Source organism: Ochotona princeps, chromosome 5 (assembly GCF_030435755.1).
Source record: "Ochotona princeps isolate mOchPri1 chromosome 5, mOchPri1.hap1, whole genome shotgun sequence".
Classification (NCBI taxonomy): Eukaryota; Metazoa; Chordata; class Mammalia; order Lagomorpha; family Ochotonidae; genus Ochotona; species Ochotona princeps.
In genome coordinates this window covers 41,723,341-41,742,460 of record NC_080836.1, presented here as the reverse complement: position 1 = coordinate 41,742,460, position 19,120 = coordinate 41,723,341, and the positions used below count along the sequence as shown (strand labels likewise).

Sequence of the window (19,120 nt, the reverse complement as noted above, 5' to 3'; positions counted from 1 at the left end):
TGGAAGTTGAATCTGTATGTTCTGTTTCTTCTATCCAATCATTATCTTTTCATGGAAGGCAGGGGAATATTCCTGGTTGCATGGTTCCCTTCAACTGTTTTCTTCCTCCATTTTTTTTTTAAAGATTGTTTGAAGACAGATTTACAGAATGGGGTGGAAAAAGATAGACAAAGTAGTCTTTCATCTGCTGATTGATTCTCTAAATGGCTATAGCAGCTGGGGCTGAAGCAGCCAAAGCCAGGAGCCTAGAACTCCATCCATGTCTCCCACATGGATTCAGGAAACCAAGTACTTGGACTGTCTTTTGCTGCCTTCTCAGGTGCGTTAGCAGGAAACCAGCTGGGAGCAGAGTGACCAGGACTCAGATTGAGTGCTGGTGCTCAGGCAGTGGCTTATATGGTGCCATAGAAGCCCCACTCATCTTTTTTATACTTTGAGCCCATGGTAACTGTGACATCTCTATATTCTACTTTGGTATTTAGGTCCTTCTGTTACCTTTCTAGTACCCAGTACTGCTACCCCATCTCCACCCACAACATTTGTTTGTCAGTTGGCTCAACCAACCAGGTCATGTATTCTGTAGACTTTGAGGAAGAACCAGCCATTGGGTCTGTATCTGTGCTTGTCCCTCACCCCCTCCCCTGCCCACTTGCTCTGATCTTTTTATTCTTATTGGAATTAATATTCAACTCACACTGCACTGCCCTGACCTGCCATGTGGGACAAGATAAGCTTGCATCACCAGCATCGCCATTTCAGAACACCAGTCTGAGGGAGTATTGACTGCTCCTTTTCCAACCCAGTTCCTTGGTAATGCTGCTGGGAAGCTGGCAGGTGATGGCCTGGCCCAAATGCCTTGGCTCTGTCCCCCAGGTGAAACCAAGACAGAGTTCCTAACTCTGGCTTTGGCCTGTCTCAGTCCTGCTGTTTTAGCCATTTGGAGAATGAACCAACAGATAAAATACAAAGATATTTATTTTATTCCCATTCATTCTTCTTGTCTCCCTCCCTCCCTCCCTCCCTCCGTCCTCCCTTCCTGTCACTCTGTGTGTGTATATATATATGTGTGTATGTGTCTCCCTTCCTTTCTGTTAGTCTACCTTTTGCACGAAAAACGAATAAATACTGTTTTTAAAAATAATACGTTCATTTAGTGCCCACTTCTTGCAAATAGCCCTCTTCAACCCATCTCTATCCTTTCACCCTCTTCCTCTTCCCTGATCTGCTCTTGTTTACTCTCTGTTAGGATCTACACCATCCCACAGCATTGCCTGCAATGGGACTGAGCGTAGATGAGGCTAGGAACCCAGTAATAAAAGCTTTTCCTTCTTGAGGATGTATTCTGTGGCAAGGAAGTTCTGAAACATTGCAGTAGGCCCTTCACTTTCTTTGTTTTCTCTGCGCATTTTCTGGTGAAGCAATTGTAATGTCTGCAGTGGGTGTGATCTCTCCATGTGGGTCTCTAACCCTTTCTGGCTCCCCTCCCTAGTTGCAAGTGCTGCTACAAAAGCCTGGAGGAACAAAAAAGCATCAAAGCACTGGGAGCAACTTGGTGTAGTATTGGCCATCTTGGAAGAATCTTTATGGGCAACTGGCACTATGGGCTGATTTGCAGAAGTCCAGGCTTACTGCTACAAGATGCATGAGTGCTAAGCAATCTGGCTTTTTTAGTGGATCTAGAAGAAAATTTTGTCTTTAGAAACAATAAGTTGTATTTAATATATGCTTCCTACCCTGGATTACCAAGTCACTTAGCCTTTATTCTTCTAACCTGCTTTACAACCGCTAGGGCCACACCAAAGCTGCTTTAATCCCTTAAGGACCTTTTCGTTTTGTTTAGTTGCCTGTTCACATCTGCAGCATGGTCTCCCTCCGTTCAGTTGGCCACGTGCTATTCAATAGTACATGTCTTACACATATTTCTTTTTATCTAAAAGCTTGAGAGAATGGTGCTTTCTTCATGAATTTAAGACATGTCTGTGTGGAGATTACAGGGATCAGCTTTTGATAGAGATCTTGGAGAATTCTTTGTAAAGCATACTGGGCATTTTTATTTTTAGATTCTATTTGAATAGCACCTGTAACAGGGACCCCTCTACTTTGAGAGCTTAATTCAACAAGAAAATATTTACGATCTGATGCTTAGTTTTTTACATTCTGGAGACATGTTAATAAGTTTATTCCTCAACAGGGGATAGTGAAGGTGGTGGTACCAGTTATATGTACTGTGATTTTCAGCTTTGGTAATCCTTATAACCAATGGGGTCATTGATACTACTCTATTCCCACAGTAAGAGTGAGATGTTGAGAAGATGGGCTCTTAGTCTTCCTAAATTTAAATGTTGCGCTGTAACTTCCTGGCCTCAGGCATTCCTTCTCTAACATACCCAGAAGAGCAACTGTCACCCATCAATTTCTCAATTCATATTTGCCAAGTACATCTCTGGTTTTTCCAGTTCTTGTGCTGGAACTTCTCTTTTTACGTCACCATACCCAGTTGCACTTCTGTGCTTCAGCAGCTCGGATGGCTAAAGGAATACAAATAAAATTGGCCTGTTAGAGTACCCCCCCCCCCCCGCCGTGCTATGCACCCTTGGATAATTCATTTAAACTATTCATCTCTGTCACATCTTGCAAGCATGCAGTGAGGAGCCAGTGTATGGAAATTAATGTACTATGTGTCATCACTGTATGGTACATAGGCCACCAGTATTTCCTGGTGAAAATGATAATGGTCTGTAACTTCTCTCTACTCTCGGGGCAACTGTAGTGATTATTTTGCTTCTGCATAAATCAAACAGTTGGTGTATTGACCCACCCTGCTGTTCCTGGTGGGGATTGCCCTGTGCGTGTATTGTTTAGTAACCATAGAGGGAAGATTTTGTTTAATCTCTTCAGATGTAAGGATAGTAGCCTTAAGTCTTAGGTTACATTTCTTTTTAAAATGGGCTGGAATTCTTGGGGAAGTTGCACAGAGGGGTGGAGGGAGAGGTTAGCCACAGGGCTAAGATTGCTTAGAGCACTCTTTAGCCAATTAGCAACAGGAAGGAAATGAGACAATAGAATTTAAAGTGAAGATCCTTCATTTAAAGAGTGGCAGGCAGGCAGAGAGGCAGCTCCTATTTGCTGGTTCACTCCTCAGATGTCTTCAATAGCTGTGGAGGGCCTACATCAGGGACTCAGAATTCAGTTTCCCATGTAGGTTGCAGGAAGTCAAGTACTTGAGCCAGGACTTGCTCCCGGCCGGGTTCTGTATTATTAGGAAGCAGGAATTTGGAGTGGGAATTGAATCCAGGCATGATGTTGTGGGATGTGGCATTCTAACCACCAGGTCAGAGGCTGGTTCCCAAGGCTTTGTTTTTAGTGTTTGTTGGATAGAAAATGATATGGCAGTGTATATAATTGTTAACATATAGAATTTCACATGGGATTATTTTCGTTTATTTTTAAAGGACTTTTAAACATGCTTTTAGCCAGAGGAGAGTAATGGGTGGGATGGTGGTTGATGCAATGGAGAGGGAAAGCCTGGTGAGCTTTGCAATGGGATGCCTACCCATTGGAAACCCTTCTACTCTGAGTGGGGCTCACATAGGAAGTGTTCACTGAGTGCTGTTGACGCATGAAGGCCATTCCCAACGGCAGATAGCACTGTTCCTGAGCTGCTATCACACAGCTCCTGTCAGACAGTGCAGAGTCTCTACTGCTGTGACCACCCTACTTGTTCACTGCTGCATTTGCTTTCTGTAGGATTTTGTATCTTTTAAGCCCAGGTACATGTAATCCTGGAAGCAGGAATTAACTGTTTCCCTTGAAGAAACAGAATGGAGTCTGTTTACCTGACCCTAAGGTAATTAGGCTGAAGGGGCGGAGATAGACTCCTGGGCTCTCTCAGGATGGGTAAGCAGTTGCTTAATGCCTTCTAGTCACCGACTTCCCTAACTGAATGGAATGGCTTCAGCAGTCTATAAACTGCATCCACAGGGGATCTATTCAAATTCCTAAGCAGTTTGGGAGTTTTGAAATGCAAAAAATGGGGAAGGAATGCCAGTGAGCAAAATGGAGTTTGGTAAAATATATTTTTTTAGGTTTCCTTTAAGTTTACCATTTGTATCATCAAGATGTGTTATCTACCTGCAGAGTATAATGGTTTTAAGTGTGTTAGAGTCCTAAGGTGAAATTAAACCTCATCAGTATTTGCATTTCAGTCCAGGAGAGTTTAATTCTTGACTGTTGTAATCTTGGCTTTGTAAGACGTGAAGGTTAGTTGCAATATGCTCTTGCTTTCAAAAGTTATTTGCAACTCTCAATCTTGAATGAAAAGATTTATAAAGTAGAATTTAGAAACCATTTTTTTAAAAAAGCTAACCTGTTTTAGAAATAAAAAGAAAAAACCCTCTAGCTGTGTGCTCACTAAATCATCTCCAAGATACTTCTTCCTTCCTAAAAAAAAAAAAAAAAAAAAAAAAAAAAACAAGGATGGGCATGTTGGCACAGCAATTGAATCTGTGCCTGTGGGCATCCCCAACCCAAATCCTACTCTGGTTTTGATCCAGCCTCCTGCTAATGGCAGGACAACTCAATTCCCAGCTTGTTTCTTTCAGAATTCTTTGTTGTCACCTAGTCCCAAGAAGTTCCTATTTAGATCACATTTAAATTTGAATGGGTTTCCTGTACAGGATTTGTCTGGCGGCTAGCAGCCCTCCTTACCTGTAACCAGGACTCCCTTGTCCTCAGTGGGATCAGGACGCGAAGAGATTGTGTTCAGTAAGATGCAGGCCAGACAGAAGGGAGAGCAGAGAGGTACCTGCTATGGGAGGGGATCTTCAAAAGATTCATGGAAAATGTGTATTATGAAAACAGCATGCAAGAATCTAAAGTTTTTACACCAAATGAATGTATCTTTTAGTTTTATTTTTTCTCCGACTTTTGAAATGCCCTCATGTGTGGCTCCCCATCCACTTTCCAAAGCGAGAAACCGTTACTATAGCAAATATGAATGCCTGTCAGACACATCTAAATCATCCAGGTGGATTCAGAAATGTAAATCATGGTCCTCCTGTCAAAAGCTGCCACATAAATACTTACTACTTTCATGTCTGTCCAAATAATCTTCAAGTTAATTACAACCCCAAATGTTTCTTTTCGTCATACAGTTCTGCAGCCAGCACTCCCCTTTCCAGCCCAGACAAAAACGGTTTCTGGTGGATGCAGAATTGGAGTATCATCTTTTAAATGTCTGACACAGAGTGGGTGTTTGACCTGGTGGTGAAGATGCCAAATTGCAATGCCTGTGTCCCAAGACAGAATACCTGAGTTTTCAAGCCCTGGCTCCATTTCTGCTAACGCAGACCCTGGGACATCTCAAGCAGTTGGCCCCTGCCACCCGCTGGGGAGACCTGGTTTGAGTTCCCAACTCTTGGCTTCATCTTGGCTCAGACCCAGCTGTTGTGGACAGTTTGAGAAGTGAACCATGGATGAGAAACATATGTTCGTGTCTCTGTCCTTCTCTGCCTTTTAAACAAAATGAAATTGTAAATAAAAACAAAAATACCCACTAGCTCCTTTGTTGTTAGAATTCCACTAAGAAGTGGGAATCAGCCTAACCCACAGCTTCTCTCCTATGTCTCCAAGTCTTGCCGCAGGCGGCTGTGCTTTGTCCCCCGACAGCTACAACAAGCATTCCGAGGCCCCTTGTGAATGACACTTGGAGAGCGATCTGTGTCGGCGGTGGCTGGTTTCTCGGTCACTAGGCAGCAGAGTCAAACTTCAGTCTTGTCTGACTGGACTGTGTCAGTCAAAGGCTTGGAAAGAGAGGCAAATGTGTTAACCTCCCAGTGCCTTGGTTCTCACTGATGTGAAAAATAGGGGAGAAGTGGGTAAATGCAACTAGAAATTGAGTGACTTCAGAGGTGTGAAATATCCTTTGTGACAGAACCAGAGAGCTTAGTTTTAGTATTATGTTTAAAAAGCACCATTTTTGGCCCTTGGGGAAAACACAGTGGCATGGTGGAAGGATGTGAGTTCAGCTACTTATTAAGAGCATAAATCAGATTTACTACAGTGTGATCACAAGCAGGTTTTTCTTGTGTGTCTGTTAGTGCGCACGTGTGTGTGTGTGTGTGTGTTAAATAGTGCTGATGTTTCTGATTTGAACTCCGCCTTCAGTAAAATAGCATCTCTACACTGACTATTTGTCAGCCCTCTCTTTAGCTATATTGGTGATTGGGCTCAGGGGATGTCTTGGCAAGAACTCTGAACAGTGGGAAGCAGAATCTGGAAGTTATAGGAGCAGAAAAAATGGTTACGTGTCTAAATTACCCAGACCCCTAGCGTGTTAACATGTTATGGGATTGGGATGAGTGTGGTAGACACTGCATTCTCAGCCAGGAATCTGTAGTAGACAGCTGACAAGTTCAGTGACGATATGTTTACTGTTAGAGGTCGGCTTTTTGACCTTGCCGCTGTGGAATTTAATGTCCTATGTGTAATTTTTTTCATTTGTGGTAGTAAAAGTCAGGCACTAAAACTCCAAGTGTTTAGGGATTATCTAGTGACGATTTAATTTTGTCTCTTCACGTTTCTAACCTAAACTGTGTCCTTGGCTGGGTACATTTCTTGCTGAATGTGAGGCAAGGACACTTCTGGCCTGCTGGGAAATTACAGAGCATCTGCTTGGAGGATTCCTGCTTGTGTTGTGAAGCTGAGCCATCTCACTTCCTCCAAAGTTGGAGGCATGGACTGGGGGCTGTGGTGTGGTTCAGCAGTTCACAGAGAAGGATCTTGCTAGGAAGGCTGAATTTGTAAAATCACGCTGCGCCCTTGGTTGCAGGCTTTACTAGGGTTGTGATGGGGACCGCGGGTCCTGGGAAGGGTTCCAACCACTCCAGCAATCTTATCAGGGTTCAGTTTCGCTAGTTAGCTCGAGCAAAAGGTAGCGCACTTGTCAGTCCTGTGCAGAGGCCACTCTTAAGAATGAGGTGAAGTCGTTCTCATTTAGGAATATGGATTAACTTTCTTACACTTTTTAATTGTTTTTGACAAAGTTATCTAAAGAAGACTATTGGTAACTTTCAGTCAGTTGTGCTTCAGAATTTGAAAATTTGGATGAAATGCTAGTGAAGTCTAAATCACTATTAAGATGATATCATAGGACCTCATTCAGTTTTGAGTGTCTGAGGAGATGTATTTCTTTAAAATGTGTGAACACATTAATCTTTTATAAATTTAGTCACAATAAAGGCAGGCCTAATCATTTCATGCTGCAGGAGAGGTTTTTTGGGGGGGAGGTGGGTAGTAGAATGAGCTTATCCTTTTTAAAGTATATGTTAAAATTGATGCGTCACAATAGCTCAAGGTAATCTGTATTTGAATCTAGATCATTTCATTTTGTTTTGGAGATCAGATGGTCTCTGAAGGGTGCTTTCTGGGGGCCTTAGCAAGCTAACGCTCCTGTTCTTTGTTTTGCAGCAGTCTCTGGTCCCAGCCCATCCTATGGCCCCTCCCAGTCCCAGCACCACCAGCAGTAATAACAACAGTAGCAGCAGTAGCAACTCAGGATGGGATCAGCTAAGCAAAACAAACCTCTATATCCGAGGCCTGCCCCCCAACACCACCGACCAGGACCTGGTGAAACTCTGCCAACCGTAAGTAGTGGTGCTTCTTGTTTGGGCTGCCAAATGTTTCCGAGACCCCGTGGTAGAGTGATGTACATTGTGTGAGATTTCAGAGGCTTGCAAGACCAGTTTGTGTACCCTAGTATCACAATAACATGAATAATTATTGGTCTTTGGGTACTTGGTCACTGTAAACATCTGCAGGGTCCTTAGATAGCAAAATAAGTTGGAGTATTCTCTCAACAGTATCTGACTTTACTGGAACATGAAAAGTTTTAAAAAAAAAATCTGTGTGTAGATCCTTTTGGGTTCAGTCCATCCCGTAAGAGAAACATTAGCTGTTATTGTGAAGAATGATAGTTAGCCATCCAAACTCATCTGAACTGTGTGGAAAGGTCTTAGTTTCAGGGAGCATGTCAGTCTGTCTTGATGACACACCTGTTTGTAGTTTTGTGGTCTAGGCTGTTGACCCTCATCTCTTTGGGAATGAGAAAGAAAAAAACAACTTCCATTCTCTCTGAATGCCATTAGGGAATGTATTGGTGGCTGCATAAAGTTTCAGAGCAAATCTGCATTATGTGCTGATGTCTTGATGAATGAAATGTAAATGTGTTCCTTTACTGCAATTACATTAGCAGCCAAGAAAGAAAGCACTAATTTAAATTAAGGAGCTAGCAGCACTGTATAGAGTTATGATCATTGTGTAAAGACTGAAAAGCATCAAATTACATCGAGCTGTCAAAACCTACACATATAGCAGCACTTCTTGCTTATCTGAAGACTGTAGTGGTCCTTTACAAAAGGGATTTTGTACTAGAGAATGTTTCCTAATCCCCAAAAGATACTCCCATTTCAGAGCATCTTATTGATAACATTTCATTTCTTGGACCATGAATAAAATACAAGTTCATTACTCTTTTTTAAAGAAAAAAAAATCAAAACTAACTTGGACAATACTTCTAAATTGAAACTGAAGAGTCACCCCCCCGCCTTCTCTCAGGAGTGGATGATTTCACTTTGTTTTGAAAGAGGAGATGCGGGGCAGTAGTCGGTGGTTGCCCTTTAGGATCTGGAGAACTTTCTAAAGGGTTATTATTCTGAGTCTTGTGCCTCTCTTATGTCAACTCTTTGCTCAGCCCTCTTGGACTGTGAGCTTAGCTTTTGGCTTCCAAGGTGATAAAATAATGGCTTGTGCTAGGGTCTGCTGTGAAAGCAGTCCGGGCTCCTGTGGTTGTCAGGCCTAGGGAGAGGCAGCAGGAACCCTGCAGGTATGCCCTGCCCTTCTGCAGCTGTTCAAGACCACAAAGAGACTTCTGCTATCTTGTCTGTTGCTGCCCTTTCATTGGCGCCTTCTGATGCTTCTGCAGCATAATTACAGGTAGAAAGAGCGCCGTAAAGTCGGAGGAGCTAAAAATACAACTTTGTAGGGAACAAAAGAAGGTTGCTAACTCTCAGATTCTTGAGGTGTGCAAGAAAGGAAGAGGATTTCAAAAGACAAATTGTTCCACAGCTACTTTTGAATTACCTGAGTGCTGACGTCAAGAAGACAGTGTTAAATAACCATGAAATAAGGGGGTAATACTATGCTTTCTGTACTCAATTATATGTGTATATTTAATTGAGGAATTGAACCAGTAATTTTTATATAGAATCAAATCACATTTCAAATGTAGTAGAAGAGCATTTTATCTTTATCTGTCAAATATTTATTTCTTTTTTTGCTATGGGTCTCTTTGATGGATATGGATTTTCTTAACTTGTGTAAACATTGCTCTTTTTGCTGTTATCAACAGCAGCAATAACTGCCACTCTCTGTTTTGTCATTTACAAAGAAAGTCTATTACAAAATCTCCGGGTTGATAGCAAAATCTGATGTTAGTTTTCTTGATACGTATTGTACAAAGGCAAGATGTGGCAGAAAATAGAGAGCTCTATCTCAAAATCTGCTGGAAACTTCATTCCGTTTAATGCAAGGAATCTAGTAAATACCAGATTTAACATGCTGAGCTGCTGTATTATAATGTATAGAAAAAAAGGACATTCCTGTTCTGAACTTAATTGTTTTCAGTAGAGAATAGCTGGTGACATGGAAGTGACAAGGATCTGATGGGAAAGTGACTCATCTTGTGCTTTAAAAACCCAGTGGACATAATTAGAGGTTTTGGAAAAGTTGGTATCAGGAGCTTCTCAGAAAAGGTAGGGTGTAAATCTATGGCTCTGAAAAGGGAAACAAAATACATTTTGGAACCAAAAATTCAGCATTGTAATTGCAAATTGACCTGAAGAGACTGAACTGGGGGAGGGAACAGCAATTGAAACAAATGGTGTGGCTCCCAGGATACCTGGAATGCTTATCCCAGTGGGCCCAGTTCTGTAGCATGTGAAATTTGGTAGTGCACCGTGTCATGTAGCATTTCTGAGGTCCTGGTTCATTGCCTGGTACTCCATGCTGCCCATCCATTCTCCTGCTAATTTGAGAGGCAGCAGATGAGGGCCGGAGTTCTTGGGTTCTTTCGACCCCTGTAGGAGAACTGCATAGAATTCCTGGCTCCAGCCTCACCTAATTCTGGCTGTTCTAGACATTTCAGGATTCAGAATTGCAATATATTTGTTTCTCACTGTCACTCTTGCTCTGACACTCTTTTAAACAAATAAATGTTTTAAGAAAAATGAAGGTACATATGTAAAAACTTTAAAAACTAAAGAGAGACAAAAAGTGGTTTTTAGAATTCCATATGACTTAGAACATAGAGATACTATGATGTTAGAGAAAATAGTGAGAAAATAAGATGTTGCGATGTTAAAAGAGTTGACAGACTAAAAGCAGCCTTGGGTGACCAAACAAACTCTTGGCCCTAGAAGTATATAGGTCAGCACAGTGGAGAGGGTGGGAGGTATTAGAGGGGACTCAGCCTGGAAGGCAGTCCCTTTAAATTGCTATAATAGGGAGATGAGCAATAAGAAATCAGAGTAGTGAGAGTGGTAAGAATTGGTAGTGTGGATTCAAAGTAGATACATTTTCTAGGACCATTTAGTTTAACTTTTTATTTCAGAGAGACCTCTCCCTTCTGCTGTGTCACTTCCTAAGAGCCCATAAGAGCCGAAGCTAGTCCTAGCTGAAGCTAGGAACCAGGAATGCAATCAGGGTCTCTCATGTAGGTAGCAGGACCCACCTTGTCTGTATTGTTACCTGTTGCCTTCTAGGGTGTATGTAATGTGCACTGACAGCTGAAATGAGAGCAGAGCTGGGAGTCAAACCAAGCCCTTCTAAGTATGGGATGCACATGTCCCAGGCAGTGTCTTAACTGCTGTGCCATTCAGTTGTGCTTTCTAGGAGCATTTAGTGCAAGAATCACATTCAGTTTATACAGCTTAAACATTTTGAGGCATGTATGGGAAACCATGGGGCCTCAGAACTTCTTCAGACTGCTGCAGTTTGGCTGCTTATTTCTAGAAGGATATTTACTCAAGAAGAGTGTGTCAGAGTCGGCACTATAGCATGGACTAGGTAGTCACCACCTGCACTGCAGCATCCTATATGGGCACCAGTTAGAGTCCTAGCTAGTCCTCTTTCAACCCAGCTCCCTGCTAGTTCACCTGGGAAAGCAGTGGAATATGACCAAGTGCTTGTGCCTTTGCATCATCGTGGAGACCCAGAAAAACTACTCACTTCTAACTTTGGACCAGCACAGCTGTGGCCATTTTTGTCTCCTTCCCTCTCTGTAACTCTGCCTTTGAAATAAATCTTTCACCACCACCCCCCACCCCCCCAAGAAAAAAGAATGTGTTATTGCAGTTACACAACAAGTTGAGAAAATCAAATGGAATCATCTGGATAACAGAAAGGATAAACTGGTTAACTTTGACCTTAAGATCTTCTTAATTCTCCAAAAAAAAAAAAGAAGGAAATTAAGCCAAACACTTCCCTAGACTCTGTTTATTTAGCAAGGGCCATTTGCCTGATAAATACTTTTCAGGTAAACTTTCTAGACAGATCAATCAGATGCTGTCATTGCTTCCCCACTTTCATATGCCTCTAACTATTTACATTTGACCTTCAGCTTCTCAGGCAGAACTCCAGTTTTTCTGTATTACTGTTGTCTGCCTCTCCTCCCAGCCTCTTGACTGTTTCAGTTTCCCATTTTCCTGTCTGGATCATCCTAGTCCAGTCCTCTTATAGCTTCAGTTTCCTTTCTTGCCAGTGTTCTTTCTTTCGTTTAAAGATTTCTTAATTTTAGAGGCGGGGTGGGAGGGAGAGACTGATCAATTCTTCTACCCACTGGTTTACTCCCCAAATGGTTGCACTAGCTGGGGATGGGCCAAGCCAAGCCAGATGCCGGGAGCTCTGTCTAGGTCTCTCCTGTAGATACAGGGCCCACACACTTAAGCCATCTTCTCTTGCTTTCTCAGGCCAAAAGCAGGGAGCTGGAGCAGAAGTGAAGCTGCTTGGACTTGAACAGGTGTCCATGTGGAATTCTGGCATTACAGGTGGAAGATTTTCCTGCTTTGCCACAGCATTGAGCATATCCATTCTTGCTGATTTCCTACACATTTCACGCTTGAATATTTGTACCACAAAATGAGTATTATCTACTTTCTGTCAAAACTATCGCATTTTGAGGCTTGGTCTCTGAAACTTGAAACCATGAGCAGTCACTGTCTACTTCCTGTTGTCCCCCCCCCCACTCCGCTCACCAAGTCTTGTAGATGATACCTTGGTCTTTCTTGTTTTTCTCTGTCAGAAGAACTGGATGCTTCTGTCCTTGTTCCTGTAGCAGGGTCAAGGGCAAGCTGATGGCTCCTGCTGCTGCCTTGCCTCAAGCTTCTGCTCCCCATTTCTTTCCTCAGTTCTCTGAGGCTAAGTCCAAGTTCTCTGCTGCCTTCATGCTTAAACCCCAGAAACCACTGTGCCCTTTTCCTGTATGTCTTACCTTTCCTCTTCAGCATTTTATTCCATCCAGGTCTGTCCTCCAAGTGCCTTGGACATTGAGTAACAAGTCAGTATATACAGCTGATACATAATCTTCACAGGTTTCTCATCTATAAGACCTTCAGAGTCAGGGCTGCTAGTTTCTAAAATTGCGGTTATCCACCTCTGTGCAAGGCAGAAAGCCTATCAGATGGCCCACATGTTGCCTAGTTCCAGAAGTGCCTTGAAAAATAAAATTCAAAGACAAGTTTATTTTTGATGCAAAAATATTTAAAAACCCATGGCTAGTTATTTGGTAGTATCTATTTTCCATGAACTTGTCCAAGACCTCTCTGACTGTAGGTAGGATTGTGATCAGGATTAAACCAAGTAGTACTATCCAAGTAAAACACTGGTCCACACCCTAGGATGCAGCTGTCAATGACTGATGTCAGTCCCTCTCCCCAAGCTCCTTTGCTCCTCAGAATCCTAACTGCCTGAAAAAGCCTGAATTTTATTTAATCTTGTGTTGAAAAGTAAGAGGGAAAATAAAAGCAACCCACCGGATTTTGATTTTGCAAGCCGGGAAAACCAGGGAATTGGGTTATGTTAACATACTTTCCAGCCTGTTCTCCCTTGGGGCCTTTGGTTGGTCCTTGCGAAACACTAGTTTAAGCCTCCCGCGGCCCACCCAATGCATTCCTTGTCATCGTAACTATTACAGCATGTAAACTCTTCTGTGCTGTCCACACACTCTCTTGCAGATTTACAAATAGTTGTCTCTGTGTAAGGTTTGGTGCACAGCTCTTCCCAGTTTGCAGTGGGAACAGAAGTGTACAAATCTCTGTTGACCAAGGCCGAGTAGATTCAAGGGGATTATAGTTTTAATGGCAAGTCAAAAAAGAAAAAAAAATTCCACCTACCACAGTACACCAGCAACTTGCTTGAAAGGAGGAACGGTTTCTGATATTTGAGCACAAGAGAGTGTTCCACTGCCTCTCACTTCCTAAGCTTTTCTCTCCTTCCTAAACTTGATTCTTGGTGTGTTTGCTTCCAACTTCATTCTGTAGATTTCTGATTTGTTTCAAAAGCAGTAAAACAAAGCAAAATTAAATCTAGCTGATTATATGAGAGCTTATCACAAGTTAAAAGTATGTAATGTATTCAATTTCCTGGTAGTAATAGCCAGTGCTGTTTTATTTCCTATCCCTTTGTTTTTTATCCTCTACAAGTTTTCACCATTCTTTGAGAGCTGAAGCAGAGAAGCGCGACAAATCAATGTAGATAGACATTAACTACCAAGCTTAGTTTTAAGACAGAATGAAGTCACAGTGATTGCCAGTGACGCCTTCTGTGGGGAGCCAGGCTGCCTTAAGCTTTCTTGGAGGGGGTTGGGTAACACTTCTGGGAGGAGACGCCAAGAATGTCCTCAGGATGGAAGGACTAGGAGGAAGATTTCTTGAGTAGTTCAGAGGTGTGAGAATGCTTGGATGGTTAAAAACTCAGAGCCCAAGGCTGTTTGGTACATCCCTGGTAGCCAGTAGTGGCGGACCTGGACTCCTGGTGATCAGGTTAGACCCTGTGGGTACCGAGACAACTGAAGCAGGAGCTGCAGGTTACAGCATATTTTTAGCACCTGGAACTAGAAGCACAAGTGTTTTTTTTGAGTTTGTCCTTTTGGTACAGAGGGGCAAGCCATTCGAGTGGAGGAAGAGAAAAATTGATCTTTTCTTGCTCTCAGATGGTAATTCTGACAGAGTGGCGGAGTGGGCTGGGAGAAGCAGGAGCCATGGATAGTTGAGAAGATGTGGACCTGTCCGGGGGTGTGATAGGCTTGGCAATGGGAGAGGACACTAGGGATGCATGGGGCTATCTCACACATGGGAAGAGCATGATTAAAAGTGATCCCCATGCATCCCACCTCTCAATTCAGTGACTGGGAGTATAGAAGAGGCATTGACTCTTGGGAATTTTCTGTTGGACCCTGAACTTTGGCCTCTTTCTTGTTTCTCAGATGTGGCCCGGTAGTTATTTATGCTTTACACAAAGAAGGCCCAGTAACCCAGAATGCTTCCCTGAAACCCATTAGTTTGTCATCACAGAATTTATTTTGTTGCTTACTTTTGTTTGCAGAACGCTGTTTTTTGAAAGAATATTGTTAAGGTCTTTTGGTTGTTATAAGGAATAAGGGCAACAAAGAGGAAACGAGAAAGCTTGAAATGGTTAATTATTTCTCTGTGTATCTTCATCTAGCCCTGGAAATCTAACATTGTAAGGTTTTTAAAGTAGCCCACTTGCCGACTGGTGCTCTCCCTAACCTGGATTTAAAGGCCATCTGTTTTTGTGTTTGTTTTCCCTCCAAAGTGATCAGGCGTACTTTTGTAGTCACTGCTTTATAAGGTCATAAGGAACAAGTGACAATGTTTGAGCCATTGGGCATTTAAATTTGCATCATAGCCTTTTGAATATTTAGGTTCCTAAAACTGCCTTTTTAAAGGAACTAAAAACTGTAGTGAATTTTGAATTCTCAGATTTCTTCGAAGGACCAGAAGAAAAAAAGAAAAATCTAATGGAAACATGTGGAATATTGGAAAACAGAATAATTCTTTCTTGGTGTCCCTTTAAAAAAAAAGCGTTGTTGGACTGGAAAAAAATGCTTTAATCTTCTCAGAATGTGCAGTTGAGTTAGGATGATGAGTTTTCCATAGCTGATCACAGAAAACGAATGACATTTTTTTTTCTATTACTATTATATGATTTTTGTCAATTTAGAAATTTTATTTTGTAAGTAATAAGATTTAAGTTCCATATGTTTTTGTTGTATAAAGCAGTTGATTTTTATTCTTTCCAAAGCTTCTTTCCAAGCTGATGTTGAGGATTCTTGGAGCACAAAAGAGAAGTAACAGTGGTCTCTGGAACGTTAAGTCCCTCCTATTGCCAGCAAAAATAGTGTGACATGTAATAAATAACACAAAGAGGCCTAGACCAAGGAGGTTGATCATTTGGTGTGATCTAAGATATGAAGTTTCCAGACTTTGTCTCATCCTGAAAAAAAAAAAACCCAGGAATTCCAATCTCTTGAATCCAAATGTTGAGTCATTAGCTACAGTTTAACACTATCCTCATAGACAATATTCCAGTAAGTTTCTGTGAGTTTGAAGGGTTTAACATTAAATGAATTTGAAAAAAAAATGCCTTATTTTCCTTGGTCTGCAACAACCAAGGATGGACCAAACTGAATCCAGGAGCCTCACACTCCATCCTGGTCTCCCTCATGGGTGACAGGGACTCAAGGACTTGAGCTGCCTCCCAGGAGCACCAGCAAGAAGCTGAAGCGGAAGCAAAAAAAAGCAGGACAGGAATATAAGCACTCAGGATGTAAGCTACCCCAGTGGCTTAATCCATTGGGTTGCACAGCCCAATCTTGTGTGATCTCTCCCATAACCCCAAACAAGTGGATGTCAGAGCAGAGCTGAGTTTGGGATCCACAGTCCATGTGACCAAGTCTTCTTGCCATTCATCTCTTGGGAAAGCCATAGACAGAATAATTTTCTTGTTCATGTTAGTTGCTCTATATCCTTTCCTAATATGGAAGAATCCTAACAGTTGAAAGACATGTTATGGGGGAAGCTGTCTGGCAGAGTGACTTAAAAATGTTGCTACAATCTTCTATCAGAGTGTCACTTCCAGTCCTGGCCAGTGTGGTTTCCATCTAGCCAGCTATGGATGCGTATCCTGGGAGGTAGCAAATAATGACTCAGGTGATTGGATCCCTGCCAATCTTTAGACCTTTTCTGAATTCCAGGCTCCTGGCTTCAGCCTGGTTAAGGCCTGGCTGTTGGAAGTGAAGCAGTGGATGGAAAATTGATCTGTCTGAATGTCTGTCTCTCCGTGAGTCTCTCCTTCTGCCCCTTTGTCTCTGCTTGTCAAATAAATAAAATTTTAGAAACAAAACAATTTTTATAGAAAGTAAAGATAAATCACAGTTTGCAGGCACTTTATGTATAGTATATAAAGTTATTTAAAAAGTTTGTGAAAGGGCCTGGCTCAGTGGCCTAGTGGCTGAAGTCCACACCTTGCATGCGCAGGGATCCCGTATGAGAACCAGTTCATATCCAAGCTGCCCTGCTTCATTCCAGCTCCCTGCTTGTGGCTTGGGAAAGCAGTAGAGAATGGCCCAAAGCCTAGGGACCCTGCACCCGCTTGGGAGACTCAGAAGTTCCTGGCTTCAGATTGGCTCAGCTCCCAGCCATTCTGGCCACTTGGGTAATGAACCAGCAGATGGAAGATCTTTCTCTCTGTCGCCCTTTCTGTAAATCTGTGTAATTAAATCTTTAAAGGAAAAAAAAAGTGAAAACTGGAATTAAAATAAATTTATTTGGCCATTCAGGGAGTGAATCAGTTGCTGGAAATTCCCCATCTCCTCCCATCTGTCTGTTCTCTTTCTCTCTCGCTCTCTCTTCTTTTCAAATAAATATATAAAGTCTTACAAAAAGATATTTATTTAGTGCCAAAATATTTGAGGTCTACGCATGGGAGTGTCTTCCTAACATTAATGAAAAGTTTATGTCATAAGACACTGCTTGGATTTCAAAAACCTTTATACCAAAATAAATTCATCTTGAAATTACATTTCTCTAGGAACTTTTAGAAGTACCCTTTGACATACAAAAGTATAATCTGAAGACTTTTGGAAACCCCAGAATTTCACAAAGTAAACACGCACAAATCCCCATGAATGAAATACCTGCTTTCTAGTGGGGAACTGGGTCTCTTACACCTCAGGTTTCTCCAGTTTTATCATTACAAATGTCAGTTGCTTAGGTCTTTTTTTTTTTGTGGGTGGGCAATTTTCAAAAATCATAATATTTAAAATTCAATCCCTTTCTGAGAGTTGCTGCACCCATCATCAGAGCAGAACTTACCTGGAAATGAGTCCCACAACATGCGCCCTTCTTCACTGGAGGCTAGACTCCTTTCTGAGTGCCAGTGACTCAGATGTGTGCTGTAGCAGGAGAAACACTGCAGCACAGGGGCTTCCATTGTTGGCGTGGGAGGCTGGATGCTCCGACATTCATGATGACTGTCACCCACGATCTGCATGCCTTTGACATTTTGGCCGAAACGTCTCGGCAATACCTATTTTCTAATTTCTACCCCATGTAAAGTCTGCTGGTAAGCGTGCATATTTCAGTGTTTAGCCAACCCTCCTTCTTGTCAGTGACCTTTTTCCTTGGGATGTTTTTTGTTATTCCTAGGCATGATCACAATTCATTCTGCTCTGTCATAACCCAACAGTGCACACGCTGTTGGCAAGTCATTTTCAGTATTAACCGTCACAGAAGTTAATTGGAAAGCCAGGGCTGAAAATAATGATCATAACTATAGGACTTTTTTTTAATCTCCTTTTTTGTGAGTGCAGATGCTGTTGACTCTGTGTCCATTCCTTGCTGCTTTAACGTGCGCTGTGGGTTTCTGTAACAGCAGGTTGGCCATGTTTTACTGTCCATGGAGATGAAGGTAGCCTATCAGAAACAATGGCCTCTAGGATCTTCATTTGGCAGTTGGTCTTAGTTTTCCTTAGAATTTCCTTATTAAATTACCATGAATCTCAGAAATTTACAACCTCTCTTTCATCTTTTCTTCCATTCATAACAACTTTATGTGGAAAAATCCTGTGCAGTGTAGCATCTATGCTCTAATGTTTGCTGTGTGCCTGCCACAATACCAAGTGTTTTATCATTTAATCCCTAGAACAATTTTATGTGTAATACTATCCCCCTATTGAAGATGCACTTGGGAGAGATTTCTCAACATGGCTGGTCATGACGGAGCCGGAAGTCCAGCTCAGACAGTCTGTCTCTTCTGTGCCACTGAGCTTCCTCCTTCCCAGGAAGGTCTGGGTGAAGTTCATAACCTCTCTCATCCTCCTTCTCTCATCAGCATCCATGGTGCCCCACGTGCCGCATGTTACAATGATGCATGTCTACAAGAACTCTAAAAGAAAGATTTATCCACGATAGATTTGATAAGATTTTGTTAAAAAAAAAAAATTTTAAAGTTCACTTCAGAAGCCAACAGAATCAAAAGGTCCAAGTGAAGAGACCAGAGCCACCCTTGTTTCCTGATAGCTAACACTAGTCATATTAGTATAACGGGTTGCATGAAACTCAGTTCTTCAGTAACTTTCTGATATAATTCCCCAAAATTACACAGCATAGAGAACATATGTAATGTCATTTGCTTGATGCTGGAGAGGTTGTGTGCATATATAACATGAAAGGTTTTTTTAGGCATCGCTGACTTATATATCCTAACAGTGCTGTAGAAAATAATGGGCATTTAGGAGCACTATAATCTAAGTATAACTTTGATTAAACATACCATGAAGCCACTTTGGGGAAAAACTAAAATGGGAATCCCCCTTTAATCTATTTTTAACACGTACTAGGTAAGTATTGTTCTAGAGATGTTGCTAGATGCTTCACTAAATCAGAATCATTTTCTGCCTTCAAGAAGGTTTTTGTCTTGTATAGAAGATGAGCTCCACACATAAAGTGGATCAGAATGTGAGAGGTGGGTAGTGCTGCCCAGAACA

At 41.9% G+C, this 19,120-nt stretch overlaps 1 protein-coding gene across 5 annotated transcripts in view; it reads left to right on the top strand.

Annotated features, from left to right (window-relative positions):
- The window catches only part of RBMS1 (RNA binding motif single stranded interacting protein 1), a 227,179-nt gene that overhangs the window by 124,589 nt on the left and 83,470 nt on the right, over positions 1 to 19,120 (top strand). For all 5 annotated transcript variants that reach the window (XM_004577132.3, XM_004577131.3, XM_058664552.1 and 2 more), the window contains one exon: positions 7,468 to 7,643. In XM_004577132.3, coding sequence (XP_004577189.1) covers positions 7,468 to 7,643 — 176 coding nt within the window. The remainder of the gene's footprint in view (positions 1 to 7,467; positions 7,644 to 19,120) is intronic.